This window comes from Bidens hawaiensis, unplaced genomic scaffold (genome assembly GCF_021521415.1).
Source record: "Bidens hawaiensis isolate Kalapana, Puna unplaced genomic scaffold, B.hawaiensis_p1.1 tig00032408_1, whole genome shotgun sequence".
In the NCBI taxonomy this organism is placed as follows: Eukaryota; Viridiplantae; Streptophyta; class Magnoliopsida; order Asterales; family Asteraceae; genus Bidens; species Bidens hawaiensis.
In genome coordinates, this window is record NW_027505248.1 from 27994 (window position 1) to 52880 (window position 24887).

Sequence of the window (24887 nt, forward strand, 5' to 3'; positions counted from 1 at the left end):
CGAGGGAGGGAGGGATAAGGAAGGAAAAAGGTTAAATGTGTTAAGTGCACGGTGGTGGTTTGTAATATTCGGTTGATGAGTCAATATGCTTTAACAAATGGGTTGATGCCACCAGCTTTGATGAAAGGGGCCATTTGGTTCAATAAGATATCCTCCTAGTTCCCATTAATAAGCATCAATCACATGCCGACCAATTCATACCCAGTTTTACCCATTCCGATATTTCTCTTTTTTGGAACAAAACGGTCTAAACACTGACCATAGCTTCATTCAGATTTAAACAAACAAACCCTTAATACAAGTTATTTATTAAACGGTTTACCTAGAGGTGGACAACAAAACCGGTTCCTGGAACCGGTTCGGCGGAACCGAACCGGAACCGAACCGGTTCCTACCCGTTTTTCGTAGGAACTGGTTCGGTTCCGTTTCAACCCGACGATCCGGGACCGGTTTGACATGTTTGGAGGTGGACCGGGTAGGAACCGGAACCGAACCGGAACCGGTTCTGGAACCGGTTCGACCGGAACCGGTTCGGAACCGGTTATAGCCGTTGGAGTGGTTCTAGCCGTTGGGAAACGGTTTTATGGCCGTTTTTTGACCGTTGGGGTCAAAAATGGCCGTTTTTTGGCTCCCCAAACACCCCACTACTAGTATAAATAGGTATTTAGTGTAATGGGTTCATCACAACACTCAAAACGCAAACCCGAACGCAAAAAAATACAAAAAAACGCTATTACAACGTTCTGAGTTCTCTAATCTCTTGTTTTCTCTTCTTCTATATTCATATTTGTTGTTATGGCTGCCTCACAATCATCGGTTGGTCAAGGTTCCACCGCCGGACCAAGTTTTGTTCGTATTGTACCTCATAATCGTAATCAAGAGATTTGGTGCAATTGGGATTTGGTTGAATTGAGTGACCATTCATTGAAGGCTCGGTGCAAGTTTTGTGGGATTTATTTAAACCCACTTTCGAATTCAAATTTGAAGAAACACATCGAAAGACCGTATTGCAGGGCGTTGAAACAGAACGTCGAGTCGCAACAAACGCAAATGGATAGTGAAGGCGGAATATTTACATACCAAATTGATCGAGTTCAAGATCGTATGGCGAAGTTTGTGATTCAAGAAGCTTTGCCGTTTAGCCACTTCGACAACCCTCGCTTAACCGCCATGATTCGAGATACGCTTCAACCACAATACACTCACGTAAGTCGTCATACTCTTAAACGTTATTGTTTAAAATTGTGGAAGAAGGCCAAAGAGGTACTAATTGCATATTTTGAAAATATAAATACGGGAATAAACTTAACTACTGATGTTTGGTCGGCTCCACATGGTCTACCCGAATCTTATCTTTGTGTCACCGCTCATTGGGTAGACCCGTCATCGTGGGAAATGATGAAACGCACCATTGCTTTCGAACTCTTTGAGTATCCACATACGGGAGATAATTTGTTTGAAATTTTAGATTATGTTATAAAAACTTATAAACTAGAAAATAAAATATTTTCAATTGCATTTGATAACGCGTCGAATAATACATCGGCGGTTGATAAATTAAAATTAAAATATACGCCGATTTGCAATGGTGTATTTTTTCACTCAAGGTGTGTTGCACATATCATTAATTTAATCGTGCAAGACGGACTTGCTTCGGATGAGGTTACATCGGTTATAAACGATTTTAGAGTAATGCTACATGAAGTTTTTAAGAAAAGTAAAAAAAGACAAATGGATTATAGAAAATTTTGTAAAGATACGGGAAGAAAAGCTTTGGGAGCTAATTGGGATGTACCTCATCGATGGAATTCCACTTGCATAATGTTTCAAAGTGCTTTGAAACAAAGAGACACTTTACAAATGTTTCATTCTAGTCTTGCCTAGAATGATTTGGCAATCCCCTTTTCAAATGAGAAATGGGAAATTATCAATGACTTATCGACTTTTCTTGAAGTTTTTAAAACATCAACTACGAAACTATCGGGAACGTATTATCCGACAAGTCCCTTGGTTCTTTCGGAGTTATTTTTAATCGTTAACAATCTTAAAGAATTTGAAAATAAAAGTCCAATGTTTTCAAACATCATATTACCAATGAAGTTTAAATTAAAAAAATACTTTCTTGAATTGCCACCGATTTTTACTTGCGCCGCCGCTTTAAACCCAATGTTAAATGTTACGGGGGTTGAATGTGTGATAGACGAAATTTTTTCAGCCTTAGATATGCATGAAGTTGACCCAAAATTTTTAAACAGAGGCACAAAATGATTTTAACTTGAATTTTAAATTTATGTATGACTTTTATATAAATAAATATGGGATCAAACATACACATGCCTACGCCGGGGGGGTCTTCATCAAGTTCAAGTGCTCCTAGAGTACGAGACCCCATGATTAGCCTTATGAACACCGTTCGCAACGTAACGGCTAAAAAACAAAGGGGTAACACCCCTTCAAGCGAACTAGGAAGGTATAGTGCATATGATTTCTCTACCGGTTTATCCGAAGAGGAATATGGCACTTTTGATGTTTTGGCTTGGTGGAAGGTAAAGGAAACCGAGTTTCCGATTCTTGCCACCATGGCCCGTGATTTACTAACCGCCCAAGCTTCTACGGTAGCTTCGGAATCTGCTTTTTCTCTTAGCGGCAGGGTAATATCGGTGAGAAGAACAAGACTGAATTCGGAGTCGGTGGAGATGTGCATTTGCTTGAAGGATCACTTGGACTCAATCGATCGGGTTCAACACGTAACCACTCTGGAAGACGAAACACCACTTGATGTTCGAGTGCACGACGAACAAGAAGGCGTTTCTACAAGTAATTCTGATGAATAAGTCGCCACTCAATAATTACGACGAACAAGAAGGCTTTTATAGAAATAATATGTCACAAAATATAAGTTTAATGTTTTGTTAGTTTGTTTTTGAATATTTTAAAACATGTAACCTTTTTTTTTGAACTTCTTAAAGTAAATAAAATGAATTTTATGTTAATTGTTTTTTTTATTTAACATGTTATACAAATACGAATCGTATAACACCGCTCTTGATTATAATTCAGCATTTGACTTGCGTAAGCCAAAAGACTATAATACATAGCAAACTCAACAAATGTAACACGATACAAAAGTAGCATGAGCCTCTTCAGAAATCAGAAGAACACAAATCATCACCTACACAAGCAGCGGAAACGAAAAACGAAAAAAAAAATAATATTTTACACTGTAACCGGTTGGAACCGGTTACAGTGTAAGAACCGGTTTAGGAACCGGTCAGAACCGGTTCCACCGGTTCCGGGTCCGAGGGTTGGGGAACCGGTTCGGTTCCCTAACCGGTTCGACCATGGAACCGGTTTAAACAGTGATGTTGACTAATTGAACCGGTTCTGAACCGGTTCCGGTTCCTTTGACCAACCCGATTTGATCACCTATAGGTTTACCCATGGTAATAAAAAAACCTAGCAATTCTCATGTCGGGTAATCAAAAGCACAAAATCCAAATTAAACTCCAATCACTTGATTGAAAAATATGTTAAAACCAAAACAATATAAAGTATAATGTAACGGATCATTCGCTACCTTCATATCATCATTTAATGAAATGATTTACACGGCTTTCGGTTCGGTTACTAATTTTTTCCTCCTTCCTGCTTCTACCATTTTATACACCAATCTGATATCATTCACGTAAAAACAAAAATTACTGTCTCTTTGCCAAAGTCTTGATCATTCCCTTAACAATCTTGCTAAACCACATCAAGCTCATAACACCAAGCGCCGATGGAACTGTAAACACCAAAAACACACCAATTTGATGCATCTGGAATACCTGCATATCAATTTCATGAATATATTATGATCTTAGGGGTAAAATGACCGGTGATACAAAATATGTTGTATCGATAGGTAATGTTTCACACCCATTGATGATAAGTTCTTGTTGCAATGAATCAAATGATAAGAAACAAGATCTATCAATCCAAAATAAAAACTGAAGTAAAAAAACAAAATAATTAGAAAGCTATGCAGTTAATGCGTTAAAGTATATCGGTTAAGGACCGATATTTGAGATATCAGTTGTCGCGGTGGGATATTGGTAATAGATAATATCGGTAATATAACCAATAATAAAAACACAAAATATCGGCGATGTATCGGTAGATATCGTCAATATTATCGGACCAATATTATGACCGAGATATGGGACTGATATTACACTTTATGACCAACAACCGATATATGAGTCGAGTTAACTGCATAGTTAGAAAGCATGCTCCAAATGCAGATATACACATTTTCAAATTTGTAACACTTATACCTTTAACTTAAAACTTGCACTAGAATATGAGGACTTTGGAGTGTAAGGATAAATAAAATGGTACAATGGCCATATTATAAACTAAATTTGATAAATTGGGTATATATGAAATTTAACGAATTTTAAACAGATATATTTGATATTAACTTATTGGGAGGGTACATATGGCAGTTTTCAGGAATTCAGGGCTAAATATAAAATTTACCCTTTATTATTAACTACCTACCTATGCATATATTTCTTACAAAGTAGGCATAATCTAAATATTATCAAACATCTAAATTGGCCCTATGATTGTTAAACTATCATCAATAATGGCAAACACACACAGAAGGGTGTGAGAAAAGTTAATAAAAATTTCATGTAATTGTAAAATAAAATGGGTTGAACTAAAAATTTACCTGATTGTAGTGCAAATAGACATGGTAAAACATATAGACAAACAGCAAAATTCTAGCCACCTGCAAATCCATGAAGCAAATGTAACGAATAAGTACCAAATTTATCATTTTCATATTAAAAATGATATGAATCTTCATCATCATCATCGTACTCAGTATATCCCACCAATAGCAAAGCTATAGTAGGATCTGAGGAGGGTAAGATGTAGACAACCTCACCTCTATCCCATAGGAATAGAGAGGCTGCTTCCGGTGAGACGCCCGGCTCGATAGTAGTTTTGCATCAAGCCTTGGACATAAGGCACATAACACTCAACCATCGGCACACCGGTCGATCGGTGCATGTACCCTTGTCTTTCGGCTATCAACGCACCACATGATGCCTGATTAACCTTCAACCACTTTTAACGTTATTTTCACGAGATTAGTAAAATAACGTCAAAATTCCTACAATTTCACTTTTGCCCACCCGAGGGTTCACACATATACACATTATATGCGTGCACCGCAAGCAGGGCGTAAAAATTATATGAATCTTGTGGATCAAAATTAATAACAACGACAATGCTCACTGAAGATGCCCGAAAATAGGAATTTTAACATTATTTATGGACAAACCAGTAGCATTAAAATAACGTATAATAAGTGGACTAGTTATCAGTTAAACTCACCATCCACGCAAAGAATATCACCACACCATTAATAAGATATGCATTCGACTTTTTTAAACCAGCTGTATCTAGGTACCTAAACCATTGACAAAATAAATTAGCATGGAAGTCAACCCGGTATGACCATACCAAAACGTACCATCTCAAGTTAATTTCGGGTGTGGTGAACTCAGATATAAGAACCATAAATGTGTAAAGCTGGCCTTCCCCTGTAAACATCGCATACGCTACTGCAATTGCTGCAAGCATGTGATGAACAACCTGAAATCAATATTTGATTATTAATAATTTGCAAGTATAAGAAAATTTATAAATTGTTTCATCCTAAATATTTGATGAACTTACATATTCTAATCCACCTAATGCAGGATATAGCCAAAATATCATTCCAAGATCTGATATAAAGTAGCCAACAGAAACCTGAATAATAACAACATTATGATGGGCCCCACAATCTTCAAATACTTATTTATGTAAAAATATTAATACTTACCCCTAATGCAAATGTAGAGAGTGGTGAACTTCTGAAAGTAATAGGACTATCGGTATACTGATCAGAATAAAGATCTGACCAGAACACGAAGTACAAAGACATTGTTGTAATAAATATGGCGTGAACGGAGGACATACCACTGGAAATAAATAAGATTACAAAATTGAAAAAATTTATAGATTAACGGATGATAAATGAGAGTGCAAATTGCATATATAATTATAATTACATACCGATTGTTCCACTCGGTCCGTTGAATCTTTGTAAGGCCTGCATATGTTCTGAAGTAAAAAGTGCTTATTAGCTGCGTAAGATCATAAACCTGCACAACAATTAGAAAACAACTCATGACTTTATAAATCATAATTTATCATATTAAAACATTTATAATGAAAGGAAAGATTAAACAAACATACCATTTTGGAAGCAAATATGCCACCCAGAACAAATGTGTATGGCATAAACGCATCGGCTAAAAGGTAGGACTTAACGAGCACCTGAGCCCGGTTCTGGTAAGATTTAAATGCTAAAGCTGTCTTCTTAGAAACCGCCATCTTGACTGGTCAAAGGTTGACTTAACTATGTCAAGAAATTGGAAATTATCTCCATAACAGCTACACCTTCTATCCTAACCATATAAATCCAAAGTAAATCAAAACATTCATAGTTGCAATCACTGAGATTCTAAAATCAATGTAATTAAAGACACAGGTTTGCACATGTGTTCAATATGTGATACAAATCTTAAGACTTTATAAGATCAAAAGGACATTCTGCTTTTTAATAATGTTCTCTTTACATCTTTTCTCAACTCTTTTGTAGTCTTGGTTTAAATTATAAGGTGTGCGTCCATGTACAACCAAAAAGGGGTAGCGGTGCAGCATGTTGCCCATTTGCCTTCCATAGGTAATGGTGATGTTTGAATTTAATAATAATATATGTTTTAAAATATGTTTACCATCATAATAAAAAAAAAGAAGAAAAAAGCTTTATTTACAACAGAAGCTGCATATATCTCATATGTGCTCATAAAAACCTATTTATCAAGTAAACATGTCAAAAACTACATATAAACCTCCTACTAACCCTAATTTTGACCCCAAAAAGAAAAAACACAAAAAAACACTACATGAAGCTCATCTTTTTAAGCCAACTTCCAATTGCAAAAAGGGCAAGAATTTTTTTGTTTTTGGTATTTGCTGTGTAAAAAGTAAAAAATAAAAAAACATCAACAAAATTACCTAAATTTTTAAATGTTGAGAGAGTAACTTGAACTTGTAATTAGTTTCGGATCTAGTCATAAACACCAATATTGTATACTTATTATGGTCATGAACATCATGACCCACATACCAGTTTGAGCAATCTTAAATGTTGTGATCCATATGTGTAACCAATAGATATAATGTATATAGCATTGTTGTAAACATTATTAAGTGGTTGATTTAACAAGCATTACTAAACTCAACCCTGAAACATAGTTTGGGCAACAACATCTACAGTTGATATAATAATAATAGTAGGGGAGATGGGTACCTTAAATCCGATGTTAATGATACGAACCAGATAGATAATCGAACAGAGAAAAGAGGAATGTGATTCACAAGATAAAGAGTTCCACAGAGAAAGAAAGAGAGAGAGAAGGGTTTCAGATTATTTAATTTAGCGTGAAAGAGAAGACAGTTGTTGGGTTGGGTGAGATCACTGCGATCAAGCTACTGGTCAAGATAATATTAGAGACCAAGCAGGCGTATCTAGGGGTGTTTTTCTCTTTCTTTTATAGGTTTTCAGGTCGGATTAGAAGGGTTTTCAACGGTGGAAATACAGCCCGATAATCAAACCATTTTAGATTCGGGTTTTATGATCTCACATTTATTGAGTTAGGTTATATTGGGCTCAGCCTTAAGATAAGTAATAAGTTTCGAAAGGGCTACAATTTGAGAGGATTTAGTGGCATTTATGGTTTACAGAATACTTAGAGCATTCTCGACACATTCTCTACTCATTTATGTATAATTACACTAAAAATTATTATATTTCTTTCTCATTTTCAACTAAATAATACTCTTTTACACCTTTATTATTTTCTCACTCTTTCACTCACAGCCACTTTTAAAAAATATTAAAAAATTATACTGTGCGGACAGTATAATAGACTTTCTCATATAACATTTAATTTCTTCTCTACTCACAACCACTCATTACCATAAAATATAATTTATAAAACCCACTCATATAATTATAGGGCATAGGCTGAGAATGCTCTTAGAGCATTGACATCCTATCCATCAAATTATGTGAGTGTGGTATTTATAATTTAGGGAGTGGTTTAATGTGTTGTGAGTAAAGAAGAGAGAAAATGTAGTGATTTTTTTGTATATTTGAAAAGTTGCTTTAGCATCCTATAATTTTTTAATATTTTATAAAAGTGGTTATGAGTTAACGAGAGAGAAAAAATACTGATAAATATATAAGAAAATAATAATTAATTGAAAAGAAAGAGAAAATGTAGTGATTGTTAACGTAATTTTAGATTTCGAGATAGTGAAAGGAATGTGAATACTCTTAAACAAACTTCAATTTGTTGGGCTGTGTTTGCTTTATTTAACTCAGCTTGCAAATGAGGGAGAAAAGAAATGATTACAAGTCTAAGACTAGATGTTTTATTTGTCAATCAAACTATTAAGTATCAAAAACGTTAACACTGCTATAGAGAAAAAACATTAAAAAAAAACTATCAAAGTTAATCATTTAAATAAAACAAAACAATACCATAATCTTAATTACGTATAAAAAATAGGCATTTGATTTTTGAACTACATTAGCTTAATCGTGTTAACCCAAATTACCAAAAAACACACTCAATTTCCAAACCAATTAAGAGACCTTGGCCTCGAGTTTTATATTTTGTTGGGTTCAGGTTAAAATGGTCTATTAATTTATTGGGTCGGGTCTATTCGGGTCAAGTTTGGTAGTTGGGTTGGGGTTAAAAAGGACGACTCTAAGCGTATCACAGAAGATGTTTTGATTATGCATTAATAAATTGTAAGTTACAACTTACCTAACATACTTGGATAAAGTTATACTTTTGAATAAATTGTAGTTTGCGTGTGTGTGGTTTATAGGCGGGACACACTTAAGACCCTATCTATACTATATATATTCTAATATAGAAGTGAATGGCACATTAAGATATTTGATTTTAGACAAAATGGCAAAAGACGTCCTTTACGTTTGATCTGATTTTCATTAGACGTCCTTTAATGAAAGAAATATCAAAAGGCATAATTCATGTTTCAAATTTGTTTCACGTTACGTCCTTTGTCACTAACCCAGTTATATATTTCCGTCAAATTTGGTCATGTGCAATGCACATGAGGGTATTTTTGTAAGTTCATACATTTTTTAATAATTAAAATAAAAGAATAAAGATATTTTAAAATAAAAATAAATTCTCTCTCTTTCATCTCCTCTCTCTCTCTTACCATCGCACCTGCACCACACCACCACCAGACTACCGCAAACCACCGCTTAAAGACCAATCCAATCGATTAGGAATAATCTCAGATCTGAAAAGTCCAATCCATTCAAATCTCAGTAGATTACGGGTGTTTGTACAAGCTTAATTAAAGTTTCATCAACGAAATCAAACTATATTTGAGTTCTATCAGATTTCGAGATCGACTGTTCATTACCTTAGATCCGATTGATTCAGATGGCTGGTGCGTTCTCTGGAAACCTAGGGTTTCGGCGACGGAAATTGTGAATATGGGGGGCGGTCGATGATGATTACGGAAACTCCGGCGAAAAGAGGAATTAGCAGAACAGTGTTGACGAGTCGTGGTGGTACGACGGTGGTATCAACTGTTCCACTTCCCGGCGAGGAACTAGGGTTCCACCGCTGTGCGATGACAGGAGCGGTGGCGGCTATGATTCCAGGCTCAGATCGAGCAACGGAGAAGGGTTTTGGGTGGATTGAGTGTGTACTTTTCAACCCAGGTGTGACATTCGTCAATTTTCGATTCGTGTTCATATTGTAAACCCGACCCGTTGGGTCGTTACGATGTATTAAATATATTTTAATAAAGTGATTCCCGACATTTAATGTTCATTATTCGTTGTTCGTTGTTATTTAAATGTTTATAAATTCCCGAACCTTAATATTAATCGAGCCGCGCGAGTAAAACGCGTAAATAATCCAAAACCGAAGACTTTATAATTTAATTATAAAGTTTGGGTTAAAAATGTAAACTTCAAATACTTATTTAAACTTAAAAGAATTTAAATAATCTTTTAAATGGTTATTGAAACTTGAGGGATCAGCAATGAAAATAATTCAAATTATATTATTAAAATACCCAACCCTAGCCGCCCCCCACCCCTTCCTTGTTCGTTTTTATAGCGGGGCCCCCGGCCACCGGAATCCGGCGCCGGAGGTGGCCGCCACCCCCTTAAAACACAATTTTTATCCAAATTAAATATATAAAAACGATTTGCCGTCAACACTAAACAATATCCAACTAATTAATTACGTTATAACATCCTAAAAATCGCAAATCAACCCCGTAATCTCGCCAGATTTTTCGGATAATCAAATTAATTACATTAATGCGTAGACGCTCCTTCCCTTAGTATAAATAGGTGCCTAGACCTCTAACCAACTCGCTCACACTTCTCAATCCCCCTCTAATACACCGAATTTTCTGTAATTGAGAGCTTTTTTAATTTACTTTTCGGCATCCGGGTTTCGATCAAAACAAAATATTATAAGGTAATTAATATATGCTTGTTAATGTCGTTTAACCTATAATCAATAACCCTAAACTAATTTGATCAAACATAGAACGAATAACTCAATTGCAAATCTAGGGTTCTTCTTGAAGAAGAAGAACCTGAAATATTATATGTATATATTTTTTATTAAACCTATAACGAATGTTTCACCCAGATCAACTAGTTAAAGCCTTCACGTTACAAACTCTAGACCCGGGTTCGAAACCCGGGTCACGCGTCCTCTTACCCTTCTTTTTATTTAACTGTTTATGTTGTTATTAGTATTAAATAAAACTATCAAAATATGCTAATATATATAAATAATTAAAACCATGTTCATAACGAATATCAGACCCAAACAAGTTGATTAACACTCAGAACTCGTAGCATAGAGACTCGGGTTCGAAACCCACCCGGGTCAGACACTTTATTTTTTATATAAACCAGTTTTATTAATTTAATAATTTTTATCATTTAAAAATCATAAATAAATCATAAAAGTCTTTTTAAATAAAATAAAAATTATGTAAATTTAATACAAAATATAACTCACCATTTCACACTTAAAAACCAAGTTTTTTCGTTTTCGTAAACCATTATTAAAAATCGTTTACTTATCATAACGTAAACTTTAATTTACTAAAAATCGTTTCGTTAAAGCAATAATTATATTTTCGACTTGTAAACAATAGTTCAAATATTTTGAATGTTTAAACTTCATATCCTTGCCATTAAAATACTTAAAATCATATTAATAACTGATTCCCGTTAAAACATAAATAATAATTTAATAATCTAAGGGACATAAGATTCGTAATAAAATTATAAAATAATAACTAAATTCTAAAAATTATTCGTGCAATTAATCAACTTTAAAATCCCGTTAGAATAGCCGTTAAAAGTCGTGTTTATTCCTATTTATAGTTCGTACAGATTGACCGCTTCGGTTTCCTTTGACGCCTTTAAGTTATTCTTATTCTTTTTTTACGTCAATTACTAAGGTGAGTTTTTCATCACCTCTTTTTAATGTTTTAATGTTTTGGGGTAGCATATGTATCCTTATAAAGATTCAAGTATTATTTCTCATATTACAAAACTACAATTCGTATATGGACTTGTGTGTTACTTGTATTACTTGCACGAATATTACTTGCACGATTGGGAAGCCTCATTAAGTATGATCATACGCCCCCCTTTGCACTCCGGTCCATTTGTATCGAGTGGAAAAGGGCCTCATTATCCAAGTACGTTGGTTGTTACCAATTGGAAAGGACCTTACTTGCGATTATCCAAGTACGTTGGTTGTACCAACTGGAAAGGACTTACTTGCTCGTTTACCATATGTCTATGAATTGTATGGTTTTTATGTACGTATTTAAACTGTGGAAACTCACCAGCTATATTTATAGCTGACCATATTTTATACATATGTTACATGTACCGTGATTAGAGGTTGAAGTATTGAAGACACTTAGATTACCTAGGTTATTTAATAAACGAGACATTTGTTTTGATTATTGTTTATCTTTGATTTAAACTCGTATTGTTTACTTGATTGAACTTGTGTACTTGGCTATTTAATGAATTAATGTTGCCACGTGTGTTTGAGCAATCTGTACGTCACACTCGGGCGTTTCCGCTTAAGCCGGGGTGTTACAGATTGGTATCAGAGCCGTGGCTATACGATAGGGCATTAGACGTAGTGCTTTAAGATTAGTTATAGCTTAATTGTTTAAATTGTTTAGGTTACATTATTATAAATTATGTGGGCCTTTACTTGATTGTTTGAACGCACATACTATTAACGTATTGCTTAATTCGTTTACGCCTCATAGACACAAAGCACACACAAGTCCAAGGCTTATGCATAAAAGCAAAAATTTTCAAAATTTCTATTATGGTGTTCCGATAATTCTCTGCATAAAGATGACTCGTCATGGCGGGTATGTACTAACTGGAAGGGGGACGTGCTTGTTTCCCGAACTCTTGACACCAAGGTTCATGAAACCTAAGGATAAGTAATGCGTATAAATCCCAATCAGCCGGGGGACCTGGTTGCTTACCTGGAGAGTTCGGGAAGGGCATGAAACTTATTAGGCCAAAGCATACTACACCAAACGCCATACGATTCACCACTTTATGTTTTCAACCGTGATCATGTCCTCTTTGTGATGAGGATATGGTTGCACTCTTAGGGGTCATACAAGTCATGGTGGTTCATGCAACGTGTGACTCCGACCCTCTATGTTTTACAATGTGTTTTAACCGAAAGTCTGTCAAGTCGTGGTGATACACGAATAACCAGCTTTTGGTTCGATTTATTTTTGAAATTTCGATGTTGTGTTGGAACACAAGAGTCCATGGTGTTTCATGAAAACTCTAAGTTCCTCACCACACTTATTATATTTGTGGTTTGCATATTTTAACAAGCTTTACAAAAGATTTTTTTTCTTTATGTATATCATGCACTATTCCGAGTCTCACGATTTTCGTTACCCTTGTTCGCAGAATGGCTTCCCGCAACCTTAAGCGTCGATCATCTAGCAGCAAGATAACCTCCCAGAGAAATACATTAGGGGACTACCAAGGCAAATCTAGTTGAGTGTGCTAGTGCCGCATCTTGTCACCCCTACCTCGCGTGCCATCGAGAAATACGTTAGGGGACTACCAAGGCAAATCTAAGATAGTGTCTTTAGTAATTCGCCTAAGGAACTTGGCGATGCGATTAAACTAGCCGCAACCCTAACCGACAACCATGTCAAAGCCGGGACTTTGACATTAAAGTCATCCAAGAAACCGGCCGAAAGACCCGCTGCTGAACCCAAAGAACCCAAACCCGAATCATCCAAACCCGCATACTCCTCCCACAACTGCAACAAGAAGCGCAAGAACTACGCACTAACCCAACAACCCGCACCTTCAACCCAAGCCAACCCCGTACCACCTCTCAAGAAACCCTATGGCGGACCTCACCCGTTTTGTAGCACCTGCCAATGTCACCATCCCGCCTATGCCTCTTGCCGACAATGCACCCGTTGCAACCGTTACGGGCATCTTAGCCCCACTTGTCGTGAAACCACCATAGCGGATCCCCCGAGGGCTGCTCAACCAAATCCCCGACCCGTGCCATATGCCCAACCTGTTAACCAAATGATGGCTTACTATAATTGTGGTGAACTTGGCCACTTTCGTAGTGCGTGTCCACGACTCGCAAACGTGAAGACACTTCGGCTGGCTGCTGCTCCGCAATTCCAGCTCCAAGCTTACCAAGCCTACCAAGCAATTCAGCCACAAGTTCCTCAATTGATGGCTAATCAAGCTCCACCACTGCTAGCTATTCAAGCACCTGCACCTCAAGAGGCTCAAGCCGCTCAAGTCGCTCAAGCCGTTCAGGCTCCTCAAGATAACCGTGGGTGTGCTTTCATGATGAATGCCCACCAAGTGCAACAAAACGACGATGTGGTGAACGGTACGTTTATTGTGGACGACCACTTTGCAATCATTTTATTTGATACCGGTGCCGATATGAGTTTTGCGTCTTTTGAATTTGAGTCCTTGCTTGCTAAGCCCCGACCTAAACTTAAGAGCTCATACACTGTTGAAGTAGCGAATGGTAAATCCGTGGTGATCGATTCTGTTATTCGAAGTTGCAAGATGAATCTTAATGGCCACACGTTCTCAATCGACCTCATCCCGATGCAATTGAGAAGTTTCGACATCATAGTAGGCATGGGTTGGTTGTCCTCTCACCGTGCCGAAATCGTTTGCTTTGAGAAGATAATTCGTATTCCGATTGCCGATGGTCAAACCCTTCGTGTTATTGGTGAAAAGCCTTCTCCTTCGAGTCTTAACCTCATAACTTGTTTTCAAGCCCAAACGTACTTACGCAAGAAGTATGTAGCATTCGTGGCTCACGTTGTTGAAAAGAAGGAGAAAAAGATTGAAGACATTCCGGTTGTTCGTGAGTATCCCGAAGTGTTTCCCGATGACGTTTCTGGTCTTCCTTCTGTTCGAGAAGTCGAGTTCCGCATCGATCTTGTGCCTGGTGCAACTCCGATTGCGAAGGCTCCTTACCGTCTTGCACCCTCCGAGATGCAAGAATTGTCTACCCAACTCCAAGAACTTTCGGAAAAAGGGTTCATTCGCCCTAGTTCGTCTCCATGGGGCGCACCTGTGTTGTTCGTCAAGAAGAAAGATGGTTCTTTCCGTATGTGTATCGACTACCGCGAGCTCAACAAGCTTACGGTCAAGAATCGTTACCCCTTGCCTCGCATCGACGATCTCTTCGATCAACTTCAAGGAGCTTCTTGCTTCTCCAAGATTGATCTTCGTTCGGGTTATCATCAACTACGCGTGCATGAAGATGATGTACCCGAGACCGCCTTCCATACTCGATACGGACATTACGAGTTTAGGGTTATGCCCTTTGGGTTAACCAATGCACCCGCGGTATTCATGGACCTCATGAACCGCGTGTGCAAGCCATACTTAGATAAATTCGTGATTGTCTTTATTGATGATATCCTCATATATTCTAAGTCCAAAACCGAGCATACAAAGCACCTTCATTCCATCCTTGATCTCTTGAGGAAGGAACACCTTTACGCGAAGTTCTCGAAGTGTGAATTCTGGTTGAGCGAAATTCCATTCTTGGGGCACATAATAAACGAAAAGGGAATTCACGTTGACCCCGCCAAAATAGAAGCCATTAAGAATTGGAAAAATCCAACCTCTCCTACCGAAGTTCGTTCATTTCTTGGTCTTGCGGGTTATTATCGTCGCTTTATCCTCAATTTTTCCAAGATCGCTTTGCCCCTAACAGCTTTCGTGTGGGGACCAAAGCAAGATGAAGCCTTCCAAAATCTCAAACGTATGCTTTGCGATGTGCCGATCCTTGCTCTCCCAGAGGGCAACGAGGACTTTGTTGTCTATTGCGATGCTTCTAATCAAGGCCTCGGTTGTGTCCTTATGCAACGAGGTAAAGTCATCGCCTACGCTTCACGGCAACTCAAAGTTCATGAAAGAAATTACACGACACATGATCTCGAGCTCGGTGCTGTGGTTTTTGCGTTAAAAATTTAGAGACATTACCTTTATCGCACAAAATGTGTGGTATTCACCGACCACAGGAGTCTTCAACACATTTTTGACCAAAAGGATTTAAACATGCGGCAACGTCGATGGGCCGAATTACTTAGTGATTACGACTGCGAAATTCGCTACCACCCCGGTAAAGCGAATGTTGTAGCGATGCCCTTTGTCGAAAAACTCATGTGAAATCTATCTTGCTTCATAGTGCGACCGTCCAAACCAATCTCCAACTCTGAATCTTTGAAGCCCAACATGTCTCGGTCACCGACCGACGACGGATTATACATCGGGGCGGGTGTTGATTGTTCATCGCATAAATGACACTATTAAATGGTATCAATAATAATAATTATTAATTTGCAGCGAGTACACAAAAGTCTTGAAAATAGAAATAACAGGCAACATATAAGGCATGCAAGTCTTTAATTTAAACATATCCTATTGGTCTACTAAATGTCTTCAAATATTGTATAAGAATCTTTCGTTAATACATGTAGCATGTATGAAAATAATTTGTCTACAATAATGTTGGTGAGCAACCATAATTTTATAATATATAGTATTGTGGAAAAATGCAATTCATATGCCATTGAATGATTAAAGCTAAGTACAAGAGTATGTAACAAAATAAGGGTGCCCATTATTGAGAATGGACGTGTCGGTTCATTATTGAGAACGAACAGTATTCATTATTAAGAATGAACGTGTGTGAGGGTTCATTATTGAGAATGAACGGGTGTGTGTTCACTATTGAGAATGAACACATCAAGTATGAGCAACCACCACCATAAAAACTATAAACACATAGCATGTAATTCGAGCATATAACACGCATCATAAAAACATACATCGAATTAAACATGCAACAACATATTTGTGAACCAATTGTAGTAATGAGACAAAATGAAATAAATGTGGACTCGATAATAGGCATACATGCTTCACCCTAGAATATGTAATAGTTAAATAGGGATTATGAATACTCACCTTGATAATATGTAATATTCGTTACTTTCAAACCCGAAAACCTGAACCATTTTAAATTTTCGGTTTTGTATATATATATATATATATATATATATATATATATATATATATATATATATATATATATAGTATTCGAATTCGTTAAGCCGATCGTTTCGTTGTTTCAATGTATTCGTAGTTACCGTTCATCAATTTTATGTTAATTACAATGATTTATTTGTCATGGTTCGTTCGTTTCCTATTCGTGTTGTTCATTAATGAAACTTCGAGTTTTAATGTATTGATCTAAATGGGTGTAAATTGGAAAATTTATAAGTTTATTAACTTTTATTTCAATTATCAAACATTCCAAAATCCAAGGTTCATTTTGTAAACTTAATTTAAATTCAGTTTTTAAAACAATATCAAACTTGAGGGGTTAATGTGTAAAATTAAAATTTAAAATATATTTATATATATTATAATATTGACATCTGCCTGTACTCTCACATTCACTGTTCATTTGTTTCAACGCTTCTTAACTTTGTGCCTGACGTTCTATGTGTTGTACGTCGCATTATGCTTCATCACTTTACACGTGTCTGATACACCTGTTCTTATACTTTTACACCTCCTTCTTCATTCTTGCTATCATCTTAAGAAACTTACTTCGCACACCTTCTTCATCGTCGCTACCACATACTTTTAAACCTCTACTCTGTTAATGGTTAGTTCACTCGCGTACCATCATTCGGTAACTAACGTGTCTTCGTGATTTCTGTGTATTGTTGCCTCTGTTAAAGGCACTACCTTTCCGTTTACGATGCCGCTTTCATGCTGTTAACTATCCATTATTTGCTTTATTTGATGTTATTTCTGTTGTTATAATTGTCTCCCTAAGGTGTTCGACGACATGCATTGCTGCTCTCTTTGTTACTATTCTTTGTTTCTGGTGTTGTTTCATCTTCTTTTTGTTGTTGTAACTGTAGACATAAGGTGTTCGACGAAATTATTTGATCCTATTTCTGTTGTTATAGAAGCACGTTAGGTGTTCGATGAAATGCCTTGGTGGTCTCTTTGATGCTGTTCTTTGTTTCCGCTGTCGGTTGAACTCTTTTTTGCTGCTGTAATTCTGCATATAGGCTGGCCGATGAAATGCGTTGCTGTTGTATTACTTGCTACCGTTTGGTTTCAGTTATTGGTCGTTCTACATCATTGTTTTAGTTCAATCAAATGTCATGATCTTTTGGTTCTCGCTGGAGTTTTTCTTACCTGCTGGGAGTGTTACTTTATAATTGTTTTTGTTATCGTTTGTGTTATTTGTGTTTGCTTGTCGTTAGCGGTATCACGTCTGGTGTGCCTTCAACCTACGTTATCTTTGTTCGAGTTTCTCTTTAAAACGACGCCGGTTGTCTTATAATATAAGTCCCGACTTAGTGTGTTACTCTTTCAGGAAAACCGGATAATAGCTACTGCTTAGTCATGTAAATGCCGTGACTAATAAGGTTACATGGTTGTTTGTTTACTGAACTGGTTGTTATTAAAAACCAATTGCTGGTTAAATTTTTATGTTCGTCAACTACCCGTAAGCTAGATTTCGTATGCATTTTATACTAAAATGATAACAAAAAAATATGTTGACAATATAAAAGACTAATTTGAGATTATTACTACTTTATTTTGGCAGCAACAACTATGACCTTCTTTTGTCTCATCGGCTTTGCGTAAGGTATGCGTTTCGCCCATGTTTTCTGAATGTTCTGTTTATCAATATGTTAGTTGCCTTCTTTTTTTTTTCTTTCATCCAACACTTTATGACGTGCGTTTAGACGGTTGTAGCTTTCTTACTTGGTTGCTTTTTTTCTTTTTTTATTTATTTATTGGTTAAGTTTGTATGTCTGTTACCTAATATGCTGTTGGTGTTGGTTTCGGCCTGTGTTTGGTTGGTTGTGATTCTCTAATTTCTCTTCAAATTTCATCAACTGTTTACCCCTGTGACTTTTACACACTCTTCTATTGCCATGCCACGTGGAACTAAATGACGACCTGATTACCCATCTTGCTTTGATGCGTCCTCCTCTGGTAATCACAATATCAGCTGCCAGACTTCTAGGCAGGCTTCCTATCGTTTGACTTTGGTTCATAATTCAACTGTCAATGCCTCTTGCTATGTTGATATTGGTGACTGTGACAGCATATGCAGCTTTTGTGGGGCCTTTTTTTGGTATGACGAACGCTTACTCAGGCTGTCTACCAGCCAGCATTTCGTGTATACACAGTGCTGTAAGCAAGGTCGGGTTTCTTAGAAAAATCAGACTTCATGTCAAATATTCGTGCGTATAACTCAGCTTTCTCTATGACTTCCTTTGGTGCGAACGTCGATAGTTCCATCAACCAAGGTACCGACCCGTACGTTTTCAAGATTACCGGGCAGATTCACCACTGGGTTGGTACTTTATGTCCTCCACCCAATGAGAGGCCGAGTTTTCTGCAAATGTATATTTATGATACTGAAAACGAGATATCCAATCGCGTTCACCCTTTTGCCTCTGACGGTCACTCTTCTCTTGACATCGAAACTGTTTTTCTGCTCCAGCGTATACTTGAGGGCACAAACAAATTAGTTAAGCTGTTTCGGACTCCACGTGATCTCATTGCGTCAACTAATGTTCTAAACTTTAGTATATGTCTTTACGGTTCAGAAGGTATTCATATATATGATAGACCATCCCCCGGCTGTATTGGTGCAATCATAAATGACAACGATCCAGTGTCAACAAAATTCGACATAATTATCAGACATAAAGACGGTCGACGACAACGTATAAACAAACTTCATCGTTTATATATGTCGCTGCAATACCCTTTACTTTTCCCCTACAGTGACGCTGGGTGGTCTCCCAATCTTACTTTGCGTGGGAACGACACATCACGTGAAAAGAAAATGACTATAAACATGTACTGCAGCTACCTGTTACATGATTGGTTAGGTGTATACACATTGCTTTTAAGGGGTGGCAGACTACTTCAACAAGTCATTGTTGATGCTTACGTTTGCATTGAAGAAGACTGGCCTCGATTACTTACGGCTCAATCAGAACGTATTTCATACTGACTTTCTTCAGTGTGTACACGATACAGTTGACCGTGGTGATACTAAAGGTCGGGACATTGGTAAATGAACTTTCTTGCCTTCCTCCTTTATTGGAGGCCCAAGGTACATGTATAAGCATTACCAGGATGCTTAGGCAATTTGTAGAACGTTTGGTAAACCCAAGTACTTTATCACCTTCACCTGCAATGCTATGTGGCCTGAGATAGGCAGATACATGTCACGGTTTCCACGTTGCAGGCACAAGATCGTCCAGACATTATTGATCGGGTTTTCCAAATCAAGCTACGATCATTTATGAGATTCATAAAATCCAACAAACCCTTTGGTGATGTGAGTGCAGGTAACTTACTATTTACTTGTATGTAGCGTGCTTCATCCAGCATACGTTGACCTACTCTTTTATAACATGTTCTTTTCTGTTACTATATTGCAGACTTGTACACCGTCGAATTCCAGAAAAGAGGCCTGCCACATGCTCATATACTGCTCTGGGTTACCTCGGGTTGCAAGATTAAAGACGCACACGAGATCGACAACTTCAACTCCGCTGAAATTCCTGACCCTTCATTAGACCATAACCAATACAAAATTGTAACTGATTTTAAGATTCATGGCCCATGTGGTTTGGTCCAACCGAATGCATCCTGTATGACTTTTGGTAGTTGCTCAAGGAAATTTCCAAAGCACTTCAAACCAGAGACATCGCTCGATGACAACGGTAATGTTCACTATAAAAGACGAGCTACTGGTTTTACTGTGGTAATAAGCGGTGCTCAGATGGACAATAGGTATGTCGTGCCTTACAATCGCACTTTATCGTTGCACTACATGGCGCTCATCAACGTTGAGTATTGCGGTTGGAGTATGCTCATAAAGTATCTTTTCATGTACGTATCAAAGGGTACAGACCGCATCCACTATACAATAAGGACCTCATCAGACCATGTAGCTGCACAACATACGAACCAACGTCGTAGTTTGAATGAAATTCAAAATTATCTTGACGGCAGATTCATTTGTCCACATGAGGCAGCTTGGAGAATATTCAACAACCATATTTATGTTAGAAATCCCGCCATACAGGTTCTTGCAGTTCACCAAGAGAACATGCAGAATGTCACATTTAGAGAGAATGACCAACTTTAGCGACTTGCAGCTAACGCATTTATCAGTCGTACAACCTTAACGGAGTTGATGTCTAACAACAGGTTTGACAACACTGGCCACCATCTTCGTTACATAGATTACCTAAAAGAATACAAATAGGATTTGGGAACAAAGCGATGGGTCCGCCGGTCATCAAATAGCACTCCACCGATAGGAAGACTTATATACGTACACCCAAGCTGCGGTGAGACCTTTTTCTTGCGGATGTTGCTTGGCCACCTACGAGGCTGCACATCCTTCACGGCTTTACGAACGGTCAACAACGAAATCTACTCTACATATCGTGAGGCATCTGAAAATTTGGGTTTGCTAGGCAACGATACAGAATGGTTGGGTGCCTTTGAGGTGGCATCAGGTTGGGCAACTGCTTCTGAATTGGCTCACTTTTTGTACAGATGCTACTCTTTTGTGACATATCAAACCCTTTAGAAGTGTGGGATAGGCATTGGCATGACATGGCAGACGGCGGGCCACGAAGTTATGGCATTGCAAATGATGAAGACCTAAGACACTATGTACTGTATGAATTAGCAACATTACTCTCCAATGGCTCCCCTCCAAGGTCTTTATCCGAATATGGTTTGCCTATTCCCAGGCCCGACTTGCTTCAACGCCTACAGAACAGGCTGCTTATGGAAGAAAGGAACTACAATGGAGACCAGTTATCAAGAGAGCACGAATCACTTAGACTAAAGCTTAACCCACAACAAAGAAGAATTTACAAACACGTAACCTCCGCCATTACTTCAGGCCGTCAACTGTTACTATTTGTATACGGCTATTGAGGAACAGGGAAAACATTTCTTTGGACGACAATCATTTTGGCGCTTCGGTCAACTGGTTGTATTGTGTTGGTTGTTGCATCCGCTTGTTTAGCGTCCCTATTACTTCCGTCAGGCCATACCGCACATTCAAGATTCAAGATCCCCCTGGATGTTACAGAGGTCTCCATCTGTGTTGGGTTGGATTTTCTACAAGGAAGATTGGAATCTTCTCAACCTCCTCAGAAACGGCTAAGTATGGAATTCGAGCAAGCCCAGACGATCGAGCATGGTTTTTACTACTTCGAGCAAGGTTCTGAACCTTAAATGGTTGATTCTTCTAAGTGTTAAAGGCTTTGAGCAAGCTACACTTCAACGAGCAAGAGTATTCTTCTATTAAGCATGGATTGCCAATCGAGCAAACAGCTTGATCATACAAGTTCTAGCCAAGTGTTACTAGCACAGGATGATCGAGCACATGGGGACGAGCATGGATGCAATAAGAGGATGTCACGTGAATCAAAGCTAAGACTTCGAGCACAGTTCAGTTACCGTGCAAGATTTACATCCGAGCATGCTAAAGATTGCTAAATAAGAAAAGCTGAAGACATCAAGAAGAATGTGCTTGCTCGATGGACTAGTTCGAGCAAAGCATGGACAAGTCAAGAGGAATGAAGCTTACTCAAAGGGAATTTGTATTCTTCAAAAGAGAATATATTCCAAGTAAAGTCTGCTCGAGGACATTCACCGAGCACACCTAGTATAGGAAGTTTGCTCGAGCAAGGTATGTACCTTGCTCGAGGACTATAACACTTGTATTAGATTTATCTTTCATTATGTAATGACTAGAACTTATAGAAGGAAAGTCAGAGTCTATAAATAGACGTCCTAGGGTATCTTTAGGGTACGGATTTCTAGGTACAGATTTTGGAGACGGAATAGGCTGGCACGCACTGATTACGAAAACATTCCATTTTGTTCATCGTACAAGAGCCGCCGCCGTCACACAAAACCCTAGACATTCCATTCACTATACCATTGACATATCATTAAATATAGTGAATCTTTGTCTCTGAAAGAGCCTTTACTGATTATCATCTACTGTTTTGTGTTTGATATCTGTTCACAATCCTTCATTCTCAATCATTGGATATCCTGATTCCGCCGGGATATTCAATTGGTCTTTTGAGTATTCGAGTCGGTGTGTTCTTGTCAAACTTTTGCTAAGGTTTCACCCGACGGTCGGTCCTGACAATCTGCCAAATCAGCAAGAACACACACCTTGCTCAGCTGCTACATGAAACCTCACTTATCATCTGGGATGAGGCACCAATAAACAACCGCTGGTGTTTTGAGTCACTTGATAGGTCCCTCAGGGACTTACTTAATAATCCAGACACGCCTTTTGGAGGGAAGTCAGTCCTACTTGGCGGTGACTTTAGGCAAACACTACCAATAATACCTAGGACCCCAAAATCAACAATTCTTGCATCATCATTACCGAGATCCTATCTATGGAACACCTTCAAAGTCTATAAACATACTCATAACATGAGACTAGAAAGACCAGATATCACACCAGAGGAACAACACATGATTTCCGCTTTTTCTTCGTGGCTGCTTTCCATAGGTGACGGTGACGTTGGCACACCAGACATAAACGACCATCAAAACAGCAAATACATACACATACCAACACAGTATTGTATACCTTACAGTGACACAGCACTAACAGAACTCATACGATTCATTTACGACGACGAGACACTTTACAACCCAACAACGACAACACTTTCAAAAAAGGCTATCGTTTGCCCAAAAAATGACATGGTGCATGAAATTAACTCCATACTTATTAACATGACACTTGGAACAATAAATCAATATACAAGCATATACTCTATTGTTCCACAACCAGGCGACAACGGTGACACCGAAATTCTATACCCTTCTGAGTACCTAAACCTCCTTAACTTTAACGGTCTTCCACCACATGTTCTCGAGCCAAAGGTAAACACACCTGTTATTTTACTTAGGAACCTCAACCCCATTGATGGTCTTTGTAATGGCACAAGGCTCATCATCACACAACTATTCCCTTTACTTCTTGAGGCACAAATTATGACAGGCAAATTTGTTGGCAAACGAGTATACATACCCAAAATCAGTCTTACCTCTAAAGACAAAGATCTTCCTTTTGAAATGAAGCGTAAACAATTCCCATTACATCTATGTTATGCAATGACAATAAACAAATGTCAAGGTCAATCACTAGATAAAATAGGAATATATATGCCATAACCTGTGTTTAGTCATGGTCAACTATATGCTGCATTATCAAGAGCAACAACACCAGATGCACTAAAAATTTTGATTGTCCCACATGAGAATGCCGATCCTACTATAACTAAAAACATTGTATACTCTGACTTTCTTAAAGAAATACATTGTACAGAGACATAGTATATACGTGCACATACACATACGTATATAAACATCTTCACGCACATAATCATTTACACACACATACATTTGCATGAAAATAACACATAATTGATGCTAACAGTTCACAAGACAAAATCACAGAAACTGAGATGGCAGAAAACTCCATAGGTATCCATGACATCAAACCACGTTTAAAGTCAAAGCCACTCCAGACAAGAGTTCTAAAGAAATGGTGTCAGGACCGTGAATCGGGTGAAACCTTAAAAGGTTGACAAGAACACACCGACTCGATTACCCAAAGGCCTGTTGAATATCCTGGCGGAATCAGGATATCCAACGAGTGGGAATGAAAGAGCGTGAATAATAAACACAAAACAACAATAGATGGTCAATAAAATCTCATTCAATAGACAAAGATTCACTATAATAAATCATTAATGGAACAGTGAAAGGAATGTCTAAGGTTTTGTATGACGGTGGCGACGATTGTACGAGAAAACAAAAAGAATATTCTTTGGAATGTTTTTCGTATTCAGTGTGTGCCAGCCTGTATTCCGTCTGGAAATCCGTGTCCTAAAAGGTATCCTAGGACCCCTATTTATAGACCCTGACATTCCTTCTAGAAGCTCCTAATCATTACATAATGAAATACAAAATAATACAAGTGTTGAGTCCTCGAGCAAGATAA

At 37.8% G+C, this 24887-nt stretch overlaps 2 protein-coding genes across 3 annotated transcripts; one reads left to right on the forward strand and one right to left on the reverse strand.

Annotated features, from left to right (window-relative positions):
• Positions 1–3584: 3584 nt before the first annotated feature.
• Positions 3585–7437, reverse strand: LOC143611822 (uncharacterized). Of its 2 annotated transcripts, none has more exons than XM_077085961.1 (9): positions 7418–7437; positions 6298–6509; positions 6115–6203; positions 5882–6020; positions 5734–5808; positions 5528–5649; positions 5389–5464; positions 4718–4777; positions 3585–3827 (listed from the first exon to the last, which is right to left on the reverse strand). In XM_077085961.1, the coding sequence occupies exons 2-9, from the start codon at positions 6433–6435 to the stop codon at positions 3699–3701; spliced, it is 828 nt and encodes a 275-aa protein (XP_076942076.1). In that variant the 5' UTR covers positions 6436–6509; positions 7418–7437; the 3' UTR covers positions 3585–3698. The 2 variants fall into 2 exon arrangements, with proteins under 2 accessions (XP_076942076.1, XP_076942074.1); XM_077085959.1 differs by lacking the exon at positions 7418–7437 and adding an exon at positions 6633–6655.
• Positions 7438–23305: 15868 nt separating this feature from the next.
• Positions 23306–23960, forward strand: LOC143611825 (uncharacterized). Its single transcript, XM_077085963.1, has 2 exons — positions 23306–23764; positions 23883–23960. The coding sequence occupies exons 1-2, from the start codon at positions 23306–23308 to the stop codon at positions 23958–23960; spliced, it is 537 nt and encodes a 178-aa protein (XP_076942078.1).
• The last annotated feature ends 927 nt before the right edge of the window (positions 23961–24887 follow it).

Excerpts from the sequence above, each read along its gene's own strand:
- LOC143611822 (XM_077085961.1), bottom strand. The coding sequence starts at position 6,435 with ATGGCGGTTTCTAAGAAGACAGCTTTAGCATTTAAATCTTACCAGAAC. Across the intron at positions 5,465-5,527 it reads CCCGAAATTAACTTGAGATG|GTACCTAGATACAGCTGGTT; the intron begins GTACGTTTTGGT and ends TCAATGGTTTAG. Across the intron at positions 4,778-5,388 it reads TGATATTCTTTGCGTGGATG|GTGGCTAGAATTTTGCTGTT; the intron begins GTGAGTTTAACT and ends ATGGATTTGCAG.
- LOC143611825 (XM_077085963.1), top strand. The coding sequence starts at position 23,306 with ATGAGACTAGAAAGACCAGATATCACACCAGAGGAACAACACATGATT. Across the intron at positions 23,765-23,882 it reads CACATGTTCTCGAGCCAAAG|GCAAATTTGTTGGCAAACGA; the intron begins GTAAACACACCT and ends AAATTATGACAG.